The sequence below is a fragment of the Polistes dominula genome, unplaced genomic scaffold (assembly GCF_049000335.1).
Source record: "Polistes dominula isolate Pdom_NZ unplaced genomic scaffold, Pdom_raw_medaka contig_12, whole genome shotgun sequence".
In the NCBI taxonomy this organism is placed as follows: domain Eukaryota; kingdom Metazoa; phylum Arthropoda; class Insecta; order Hymenoptera; family Vespidae; genus Polistes; species Polistes dominula.
In genome coordinates, this window is record NW_028301116.1 from 4,708,707 (window position 1) to 4,721,172 (window position 12,466).

A 12,466-nucleotide genomic window follows, 5' to 3' on the forward strand; every position below is an offset into this window, starting at 1 on the left:
TCCTCACGTGGATTCAACCCCCTAGAATTTCCAGAGACGAGAGAGATAGAGAGAACGTAGGAGGGTGAGGAAGGATTCACGGAGGAAGAGGCACGGAACACCATGATGAACGTGATTGCCCTTTCCGGACGGCAAACACAGCTATTGGATTTTTATCAGCTACTGTGCCGCTTGTGCCGCTTTTACCGCTGCTGATACTACCACTGTCATACTGGTGTTAGCCCGATGGCGTTGATAAGGGGGTGGTATAGCTTATTCGTAGGAGGAATGAAATATGAGAGTAACTTTATCACTTTTTTCCAATTTTTTTTACTTTTTCAATAAATTTTTATTTTATCATAAAAAGAAAATAATATTTTTCACGTTTCAATATCCTTATATATTATATAATATAATTCAAACGGATAAATAAAAAGTTTGAGGAAGTGTGATCAAAAATGAGATAGTTTAGTAGCCCGGCTTATTGTTAGCCTAGGACGTTTTGAGAAGTCCTGTGTGACATGTGTGCCACTATTTACCGAATCAACGACGGTGGTAAGCGCCTGGGGAATCTACGCGACGGCGTTAATGTTAAATAAATATACTCTTAGTTAAATAAAATGTAACAAGCCTCTACCGAGACAGATGTTCATCTCGTTCTAGATAAATATTTCATCACTTTTTATTCAGACCAGTCACTCGGAGAATCCCCATCTTCTTTCTTGCACCTCTTAGTTTATGTAACCAACCCTCATTTTTTTTCTCCTTATTCTCATCTTTCTCGCACACTCTCTTTTTTCCTTTTTTGTCTTGTGATAAAGACACACGTATTTACGTATGCATATATTTATTAACGTATTTACGATGTAAAGACACCTTTGCATGCCAGATTGAAAGATGAGGATGGATTAGGGGGCAGGGGACACATTTACACTTGTACTTTCACCCTTTCTACTATTACCCTTATTCACCCCTTTTCTATTGGTATGCTAGGCTAGACAATGTGCGGAGATGTGGCAAACACGATTCCTACCGTGCTTTGTCCGTCGGCTTAACATCAGAACACACACACACATATAAACGGAGTCGTGATTTTTTTTTCGCTCTATTAGACTTTTCTACACTCGATTGGTTAACCTTGGTCATACTTACAATGAGTAAATTATAGTTGTTTAATACACTAGAAGCTTTTCTTTCATTCGCATTTGCTCAATCGTGAGGATAAATTTTTTTTTTTTAATTTCAAATGACGTCAGAATCAAGGATAGAAAATTAATAATTCAAATCATTTTAAGAGATGAGTATATCAAACAAATATGAAGCAAAATTATCATATCGTTCTTATATTGAACAAAAAAAAATCTACCTAACTGATCTATACAAAGTACCCTTGCTCTACTCCAATAAGTTTCATTCTCAAATGAAGATTTATACTCTCGATTGATATATCTCCCGTTCCTAAAATTGTTGCTTCAATCAATGAGCAAGAATAAAAGGGAACCCCGCAAACTGACACATCAATATCAAACTAAGTGTATACATTTCCTCGGTTCCCTATAAGATCAGTTGTCAAGTTAATGGGAACCACTTGATTCCGATTTACCAAAGACCAATTTTCATCACTTTAACTAATTACAATTAAACGAAATAGTTCGATTACAATTGATAAAATGTTTAGATCAACAAAATTTCCTATTAATTCGATTTATTTATTTTTGTTTGACCGTCATAAAAATTATTATTAAAAATAGAGAACATCTGAAAAACATACGATTGGCAAAATAAACACATACGCAAATGTATATATGCAGAGATAGGAAAGAGAAAAGACAGAGGCATTCCCAGGTCTGTTACACCCTGATACATCCGAATCCAATAGTTCCTGGTACTATGTCCTTGGTATATGCTCCGCAGGACGGTTTTTAATCACTGTAAGTGGATCTACATAGGACTTGCAATTACCAGGGTATACGCCGGCATGGGCCCCTTGTGTATCAACCATTCCTTGCAGTGGCACCAGACAGGCAAGCAGGGTGAGTGCTTTCCCCATTTCATCCCATCGAACCAACCCCTCGACTCCAACTCCTCGGGTGGTCCCTTCTTCCATTTCCAACCGGCAGCTTCCTCTTTCTCTTTCTCTTACAAACACACAAACACACACATATACACACACATATACACACACACATACAAACATACATACATACATATATATATATATATATATAGTCATACATCTATACTCCTACTTCTACTTGCTAGTAGCTAGCAAGCAACCCACCAACCCAACTATCTTTTCTTGCTCTCTTTCCCGGTGTCTATCTCTGTCTCTCTTTGTCACCTGCCTTTCCTATCCCTTCACGTCGCAAACGTTGTCTCGAACTTTTTCTCTCTCGATTCGACTTACTTCCTTCCTTCCTTCCTTCTTTTCGTAGACGATTCCTATATCCCATCGGGATAAAGAAACTCGCTAAATATTTCAAACACACTTCAGGCTATCCCGTCGGATAGCCAAAACGTTTGACTTCAAACTCTTTTACATTATTTTTCTTTTTTATATTTCAAATACTTAAACCATAACCAATCATTGAAACTCGATTTAATCTGATTTTTAACATCAATATCATTTATTCGATATTTTCAATTATTTTCAAACGACACGTTGATAAGTTAATTGATCTAATCGTTTTGATACTTTTGTAAAAACAACAACAAAACTGGATAAACGGATTTGATTATCTACATGTATTTATCCAATTGAATAAAATTAATCATACATCTCGGCAGTTGAAAATGATATTATCTCCATGTTACACCACGACACCGTATCCCATTGACCACACGCTGTCAGTCACGTGCCGACACGTTCCGCTACTTCTGACTCACAAGTCGTTCTCGACGAATTACGATTCCATTAGAACAGCTCTGCATAATATATCTGTGTAAAACGAGAGAGGGGATGTCGTCTCACTCTCTCTCTCTCTCTCTCTCTCTCTTTGTGTCACACATACATTCTCTCTCTGCATCAGTTAATTTATTAGCAATCTTCTAGTAACAGTTATATACCTTTATATCAACTTCATATTCACCATCGAATATATTGTTCTTTGATAAAAAAAAAAATAAAAAATCATAATTAATAATTATTTATTTACTTAGAGTATAAAAAGGAGTTTTTTTCGGAAGGCTGTGAAAAAAACAAAAAAAGAATATCTCAAGAAGATATTTTCAGTAAGGATGATTGCATAATGTTAATTAAATCGGCTAATAAAATTCTACACTCGTTTACTCGGATTGTTTTGCTATCATACATTGATCTAATAAAAAAATCTAAAGAGAAAGCTTTTGTACGGTTAACTGTATTAACTGTATGCACGTTTATATAAACATGTATTTATACAGGTATATATATATTTTTTATATAATCTTGAGAGACAACGTCAAACTTAATTATTGTCTTGATAGATTTTTAATACGTTAAATCTCTTAGCACACTTGGGAATTTTTCAGATATTTCCACAAGCGAGTATTTAATATGGAATATTATCTTCGAGTTACTATCAATAGCCGCAACGTGACTCGGCTATATCCAGCCCCATAATAGAATTTCCGTGTAAGCATCTTACAGGAAAAGGAAAATCTTTTCTTATTATTTTCTTTTAGTTGAATTGAGAAAATCGTAGATTGATTATAAACCATATTCCAACCATTTAATTCGTGAAAATATTTCAGGATTACGTTAGTTAAGTTCATATTTGCTAGAACACTTTTCAATCCTTTCGAAAATAACAAACCTCCCTTTCCCTAGTGTTGGCTAAAGTCTGGAATAAGGTATTTAACAAAATGGAAAAAAAAGAAAGAAAGAAAAAGATTAGTGGATTCTAAGAGAAATTCTAGGAAAGACAGTTACCGTCATAGAAAACGACATTAAAGAAAGAAAGAAAGATTTTTCAATTAGAACACACTGTGACACCTACACGTGCACAAACGCGCGCGCGCACTCACACACCAGAGTACTAGACATACTTAGGTAACACATAAAGGAATAAATAAAGAAAGAAAAGGCTAACGCGCGCGCAGGCAGGAAAGGAAAAAAAGACACAGACAAATAAGAACAAGAGAATCCATGTGTCTGCTGTGAGACATAAGGAAAACGTCTCAAACATTGGAGAGAGTAGTACTCGTAAGTAGAAGTGGCCAAAACGGCCAAGAGGTTAGGGACCAATCGTGGCCGTCGAATGGTCTCTCTAAGAGGTTGACTGAGAGAAGGGGTAAAGGGTAGGCGGCACGTGGATACCGATAGAAAGACAGGCAGACAGTCAGAGACAGAAAGGGAAGAAAGAGAATGAGAGAGAAAGCTTTAGGGTGAATTGGGAACTCAAGGAGGGTTGTTTTATCGAACACAGTGAGCCACACAGCCAACCTGGAAAACTCACTGAGGTTAATCTTGATCAGACAAAGAGACTTCTAAGAAATGTTGGAATTGTTTGATCCTAAGGACAAAGAAAAAGTAAGAACTAAAAGTGATTCTTAGATTTACTACCTTTATTGTTTTTAGGCTAAAAAGAATTTAATAAAAGAAACATTTGTCTCTTTCATATGCGACAAAAAGTATTGCAGTTATTTGGTTACATTAATTTCGCTTATTTAGATTGATTTTTAAATAAATAATCGTGTATCATATATGTATGTTGTTTATAGGAATACGAACGATGCTTTATAACGAAGTCTAAGCTTAAACATATTCCGTGAATGGAGTATGCTATTAATATATTATAAAAATTAATATAAACGCTTTCATAGGACAAAAATAGAAAGGGTTTTGAACTCAGTATTTTTCTTTCTTTCAAACTCTTTCGATTATCTAAACTGTAACTAAATATCGAGTAAAGTAAAGGAAACTTAACAAGTTAACCCTCGTCTTGGCGGACGATGGAAACGTAGCGGTCGTCCCGTCTGACCGCAAACTGCTAGAGAATTGATAGTAACCTCGCATTTAATTATTATGCGGCTTTAGAATGTAGACCTCGACTCTAACGTGCGAATTAATACGCTAAATATGTTTATAGTTCGGTTCTCGAAAGAGAAACTTTCGTTCAATTGAAATTATTTGTTTTTGTTCTTTGATTTGAGATGGGGTATGAGGAGGGAAAGGGGTTTTTGTATCATTTTTTTGACTCGAATATAAAAACGTATACACATCGATGCTAATGGGTAACATAACGTTTAAGATTTAACAATTTGTATTTTACATAGTTCGAAGGTTGTTCTAAACTTTGCATATTCGATCGCAATATAAAACATCATAGACCTGCTTCCTACCAATCAGAAACGGTCGAGAAATAGCGTACATTGATTGGCGAACGTTTGCCATATTGCCACGCGCATGCCCGTTTTCTTCGTTCTTTATCGGCTACGTGATCATCCGTAGTAATTCGTCGAAACGACAATTTTTTTCAATAAAAGGATATATACCTATATCCTTTTCCTTTCTTTCTTTTTTTTCTATTTATCTTAAATATCGATCGAATATAATTAATTGTATTTTTCCTTCGTAAAAAAACATACGATCGTTTAAATATTCTTCGTATGATTATCTCCATTTTGATTTTGATTAAATATCATCGTAAAAAAGAAAAAAAAAACTTATCCTTTAACACGAGATAGATAAGATTTTAATGAACTTTAAAATTATGAAATAGGAAGGAATGTAATTAATTAAATTCTCACACGTTATCGAATGATACGCATACTTTTAGAAGGTTATTATTATTTTTAGATTATTACTTAGATTAAAGATAATTGTAATTAATTCAAGTAACTACTCGACCTCGATTTACGAAAAGCCATAATTATCCGTGAAAATGATTTCTTCCCTACCCTCTACCCCTCTATTCCAGCTGATTGATATAACACGCTTGATCGTAGATTATATGATTTTTCCTCCATCTTCGTTATGACGAAATTAGACTAGATAATTACGCAATTTTCAGATATGGTACCAATCGCGCAAGCCGTTCTTCGAAGAGACGTTGCTATTCGTGGAAACGTCTCTCGAGTTTCTAAGATCGTAGATAGATATCTTGTGACTGATATTATTAAATCGAAAGGTAAACGACACCAAAATTATCAGTAGGATGAGTACAGACGAAAATGGAATCAATATTTTTTACAATCTCACCGATGCTACTGTTATTATTGGGATATCATTACACTGTGCTACCTATATAAATTCAATAGAAAAAAAAATTATTCAATTAACGAAAGACAATGTATTCGTGTATTTGAGTTTGTAAAAAAATTCTTATTTAATATTTTTTAATTGCTGTTTAACATTTGCGAAAAAAAATGGAATGAAAAAAGATGAACATCAATGATTTTCGCGACCTGACCTTTCTTTATTTATTTCTAAAAAAAAAAAAAAGAAAAAAAATAAGATAGAAAAAGTAACCTCGTTTACATTCAATAGAAAAAAAATTAATAAAATTAAAGACAACCAAGTATTTGTGTTTGTGGTTCGTATGTGTATAAAATTGTTATCCAATATCTATCAAACATTTGTGAAAATAAATTGAAGGAAAAATGTGTATAATAAAAATTAATAATTTCTACGATATTTGATTCTGCTATTTTCTAAAGAAAAAAAAAAGAAAATAAAACAAAAATCACGAGAATTCAAACAAATTAAATATTATCACATAATAAATTCGATCTAAGATAGAAAATGATAAATGTAACTTCGTTGAACGATATCGAAAAAATCCTAATCAAATTTCTATTAAATAAAGAAGAAGAAGAGAATAAGAAGAAAAATAAGAACTCTCTTTTTGGCGTTGTAAATTTGATCGACAATTTTCCATGCAAACCGTCTACAACATTGATTTATGTATCTCCGCGGTGATTCGAGCTTCGATCTTGTTTCTCGAACGTGATAATTTGACAGGAGAAGATGAAAGTTTCGGAAACCTTCTGCCGTTATATACCTTTGTTACATCGTAAATTTCGTATCGGATAAGATTTCGAGCTACCCTTGTATCCTAGAGAATAATCTCTAAATCCATCCCTCTCTCTCTCTCTCTCTCTCTCTCTCTCTCTCTCTCTCTCTCTCTTCCAGTGTAACACACACACAGTCTCACTCTCTCTCACACACAGACACACGTGCGCGCGTTCTTTATCTTTATTCCTCTCTCTCACTCTCTCGTTCTCTTTCTTTACAAGAACTTTACGATAATACGTCAAGAGCATTAGGCAGTATAATCCATCAGATCACGGCTATGGATGACCGTGAAAACGAAAATGGAACTTGTAATTACATTACACGATACGCCTGCCACCCCTCTTCTTTCCATCCCCGACAACTTTCTTAACCTCATCAATCCATTCTTTTCGAGGACGTTTAGGTACACGCAAGATAGCGTAGGGAATAAAACAAAAGACGAGAGAAGATTCTGTTCTTATCATATTTCATATTCTTTAATTCGAATTTGAAAAAAAGAGACAACGAATAAATAAACAGGAAGAAGAAGAAGAAGGAAAAAAACGTTCTACGTTGGTTTAACGTCAAAAACGTTAAATTTAGTCGATGATTTTTGATAAATCATTTGAAAACATCCTCCTTGGCGTTATTTCACTCACCTGTACTCTGGCTTCCGTTAAATCTATTTTCATAGCTATCTCTTCTCTGGTGTAAATATCCGGATAGTGAGTTTCTTGAAAGGCACGCTCCAATTCTTTAAGTTGAGCTGACGTAAACGTCGTCCGTATGCGCCGTTGTTTCCGTTTTTCCGCAAGACCGTCGTGTCCCGTATACGGTTTGTATCCTAATCCTCCTAAAATTCAAAATGAAAATGATCTTTTACAATCGTCTGTTCGGAATATCTGATTTATTGTTTTTTTTTTAGAAAAATCGTTTTTGTACGCTCAACTATTCCGCCTTTTTATTTTTTTATTTTAAACAATTTTTTTCTATTAACGCAATTACGAGCAAACTTTTATTATACCCTGTACGTCTGCGTATCGTCCAAGAAATTTGTTCGAAGATACATAGGTGTAAGTAGATATAGGGGAGAAAGGAAAAAGAAAATGAGAGAACAAGCGATGGTAATGTAAAACGGTGTCTGACTACAGCCAGGTTCGTACTACTTAAAGTAGCAGATGGTTACGCTCCTACACCAGACGTAAGATTATTGAAACTCAAATTTGCATATATTCCAAAGAGAAACTTTGTTCTTACCAAAAAAACAAAAGAATAAATCAATTCTTCATCGTGTTAACTAATTTTGGTTTTTTTAATTCGAATGAAATAACTCATTTCCTAAATCGTAGAAAGAGAGAGAGAGATCATTAAACGAAAAGTTACGAACGTTTGTATATTTAATATGTTTCATTCTGGGAACTTTAGGTATATCAAAGAATTATTTCTGATAAAGTTTATTCTAGAATAAAGAAAGAAAGAAAAAGTTTTTGATATAAAAAAGCATTGAATATACTTGACGCGTAACATTTCAAGATGGAACGATTTTACATGGTTGACTTAATATATACTGTCTCTCTCTCTTTTTCTCTTTCTTTCTCTCTCTCGATGAATTCCAAAGACCACGACGTCGAGGAACACTGTAAAATTTGCTGAGGGTGACTAGGAGGGACGTAACCATAGCAATGAGTGACCGAAGTAGGGAGGAGAGAGAGGGAAAGAGAGATGTCCATTGATTTTCAGTGCCATCTTGTCGCCGCTTCTGGGAGAAGTACCGGTTTTAGGGTATACATGGCGTAAAGGGCTGCACACACGCCCACCTTGCATTTATAAGTCATTCAAACGAGAGAATTTCGTAGAACGTAGTAATAAGTAGCGGGAAAGAACGAACGAGAGAAGAAAAGAAAGAAAGAAAGAAGGAACAAACAAGAATCGGCTATTATTTTTATTACCTTTATTCATCTTTACGGCAAGTGTTTAAAAAAATTTTGTCCTTTTCTCTATATTTGAAATATTCATTCGAGAAAAACCTACAATGTGTATTTATCTATTATATTCGATAAGGCAACGGGTAAGATCTTTCTATATACACACATACTTATATCTCTCTATAGTCCCTAGTTGATTTTAGCGATCTTCAACCCAGTATTATTCCACGACAGATGTCAGAGAGAGAGAAAGAGGATCTTCTACTTCGAGAATAACAAATATTCGGAGTACTAGAAAAACATGTCATTCACATATAGTAAGTACTACATTTCGATCATGTCCTCTAACATAATATTTGCATTTTTAACAGTGTTATAAAATAAAGAAAATATAAATAACTTCTTCAGAAGCGATAACAAGAGAATGAAATCGTTCTATTCGTTTTTTAAGATACTCGAGATTAAAAAGAAACTAAAGAGATTTCAACTCACCTTGGAGATTGATAGCGGAAGGAAAGATGGAGGCAGCGTGTCGATGAACATCCTGCGATCTAGCAGCCATTACGGAGCACGGAGTCGCATGGGCCCCATGATGTGGATGAGCATGAGGATGTGAGGCATGATGGGCCCCGAGTGGACCCGCACTTCCCCCTCCGCTGGCCGAACCGGCATTCGTCGAGTATCCGGCGGCCCTTGCTGCCGTGTACCGATACGCCGCTTGGCTCATTTGCGAACACGAGCTCAAATCCCCATAACCGCATTGCATCTCGCTCGCGGCTAACGCGCAACTGGACGCTTCGAAACCGGCGGCCGCGGCAGCCGCAGCTTGATTCAAATACGAGTAATCCATTATTATTTTATATTTTCTCTCCTTTTTATCCGATTATAATCACACTGTTCTTTATTTTCAGCTCTATCTCTTTTTCTCTCGTTCCGATAAGAAGACAGAAGAATAATCGTTCGAACGAGCACCACTTTCTTCTTCAATCCTTGAAAGGAAATGAAACCCTTTCTTCTCCCATTCTACTTTTTAAAAATTCTGATCGATCGTTAAGGAGGATCGATCCAGTAAATCACGGGTATTATTTTCACACTGTGAACATTTACGATTACTTAAAATGTGTATATATCACGTAACGTATACGGCCTTTGGACAAGAAGATTGTTATTTAGATTGCGCGGGAAAAGTCGTGAACTCAAAGATGTGCTCGAAGGGAGCGCGCCTTTCGGCGCGGGCGCGCTCCTGCGACGGCAAAGATGACGACGGCAAGGACGATGTCGAACATAAATTGCAGAACCAGGTGGGATGAGAAAAGACCCTTCTCCTTTTTCCCCGGTACTTCAGATCTAACCAACCGACCGACCGACCGACCGACCAACCAACCAACCGACCGACCGATTATCCGACCCCCCTTCACTAAGCAATGTCTACGAAATATCAAAGCGCGTGGCTTTCACATCGGATAAGTCGTCGGTTAAGACGATATCGTATAAGGCCGTGGGCTAACGGCTGGAGAACGATCTTGGCTTCGATGTTAGCTTCGACGAGCGCAAAACGGACTTCTCTTCTCTTTCTCTCCTTGCCTTTCACCTCACCTCACCTCTCCTCTCCTCTCTTCTCTCTCCTCTTCGACGCCAAGTTATGACGCGTAATCGGATCAACGATATCAAATTATTGCGATTATAGCACGGATAGGAGGAAGTTTTTCGGCCCGTTTAAGAGCGTCCGAGACGACTGACTGGTGGGTCTCCTCAAAATCAAATGATAAGCTTAATTCGATAAACGACGGAGGGGCTGCGCTAGGGGCGGGTTCACCCCTATCTTCGACACACCGTTGGCAAGGTCACCGGCCTCGGACCTACCTTTCGAGCATTCTCATTCGTTCATCCTCCCAACCATCCCCAGAACAACCCTCAACCTTCCCAAACACGCCCCTTAGTTACCGTCCTCTCCAGCTACATCCCCCACCATCACCAACAACACCACCACCATAACCATATCCACTACCACTACCATCGCCATCCTCCGTCACATCCTGCGAGACTACCATACGGATAAGAGAAGGAAAAAAAGCAGAGAGAGAGAGAGAGAAAACGTTATCATTCGATGATGCCTTCCTGTGCTCCTGATTTTTCGATCAATTCGAAAGACCGCATAACGTCCGACTTGTACATTTTCTACTCACTCTTTCTTTCCTTCTTTCTTTATTTCGACCTATAGAATCGTTCTACTATGGACCAATCGGTACAAGTTTCATTTTCTTTGCTATATATATATATATATATATATATATATATATTTTCTTTTCCTTTTTTCTTTTTTCTTGATTTATTTATTTATTTTTTTTTTTACTTCCTTACGCTCAACTACCTTTCGTCACCCGACCAATCATCCCCATCATGACGTTCATTTGTTGTCCGAGTTTTATTTCATACATTTTTGATCATGGATTTTTCCGACCAAAGCGTAGCACCAAATCAAGGTATCGTAATCTACATACGATGTGTTTATTCTCCTGCACAATTGCAAATCGGCTCTCGATTAAAATTCATATAACCAAACTGTATCATTTATTCGAATTGTAGATTATCAATATTTTCCTTCCTCATTGTTGGGATCTCCAAGCTTGCGTCGCGACTTCTTCTCTCTGCGATACAAAATACACGTTAATCAATATATTCGTTGAAATAAACATTTGAATTAGCATCGGAGAGAGAGAGAGAGAGAGAGAGGAAAGTAGTTATATATTTTAAAAAAAAATATCATAAAATAGAAACTTTTAATGTATTTATAAACCCGATGATGCTTTTCAAACGACTAAATATTGCTTTTATAGATACGAAACGGCTACCGTCGGCAACTTTTGCGTTTGGTAAATACGATCGCCATTTTATTATCCTTTTTAAATACCAAATTCATTTTGATTATATTCAACGTTATTTTACCAAAGAATTTTATTATAACACTTATTTGTTTTAATTCATTTTAAAAAATCTTATTTATTGGTATACAATGTCTAAAATGACTTGTTTTTTTTCGTATATTTTCATTAGAAAAAATATTTGAAAAGAATATTTTGTCAAAGTTATGTCAACTTATACGTGCAGCCGTGATATGGAAAATTCTTTCTACTGTTGTCTATACTAGACTATTTTATTTAGGTCGAGACTAGGAACCTGTGCGACACTTGTATTCCACTTGTTCTCACGACAGTTGAGAATCATTCTACCCTCTTTTTCCTGAATCCTATCCCAAGGGGTTTCCGAGTTCACGGAACGTGTGCGACACGTTGCCATACATCGTTGCAGAATCTATCCATTGGCGTATATTCCTATATGTGTAATTTAATAATAAAAAGCCATAAAAAATGGTTTTTCTACTAAAGTGATTTACATTTTTCCTATATTAAACATTGAGAAATAATTAAAAATTTTTAATATTTATAATAATAATTTATTGCATTCACTTTTCATAAGTTTTATCTTTCTCGATTATAATAATATTTCGAACAATATTTTATTGTAATCACTTGTTTATAATAGTTGAATTAAAGTGAATAATATATTTAATGCAACACTTGATATA

General features: G+C 35.8%; 1 protein-coding gene and 1 long non-coding RNA gene across 2 annotated transcripts in view; one reads left to right on the forward strand and one right to left on the reverse strand.

Moving 5' to 3' along the window:
* Nucleotides 1-9,795, reverse strand: part of LOC107068751 (uncharacterized) — a 15,900-nt gene extending 6,105 nt beyond the window's left edge. The window contains exons 1-2 of the mRNA XM_015325467.2: nucleotides 9,373-9,795; nucleotides 7,615-7,808 (exon numbers count right to left, since the gene is read on the reverse strand). Coding sequence (XP_015180953.1) covers nucleotides 7,615-7,808; nucleotides 9,373-9,730 — 552 coding nt within the window. The 5' untranslated portion in view covers nucleotides 9,731-9,795. The remainder of the gene's footprint in view (nucleotides 1-7,614; nucleotides 7,809-9,372) is intronic.
* On the forward strand, nucleotides 8,736-9,460 carry LOC149031080 (uncharacterized). Its single transcript, XR_016178095.1, has 3 exons — nucleotides 8,736-9,023; nucleotides 9,115-9,197; nucleotides 9,332-9,460. It is a non-coding gene; the product is annotated as an uncharacterized LOC149031080 (long non-coding RNA).
* Nucleotides 9,796-12,466: the final 2,671 nt, after the last annotated feature.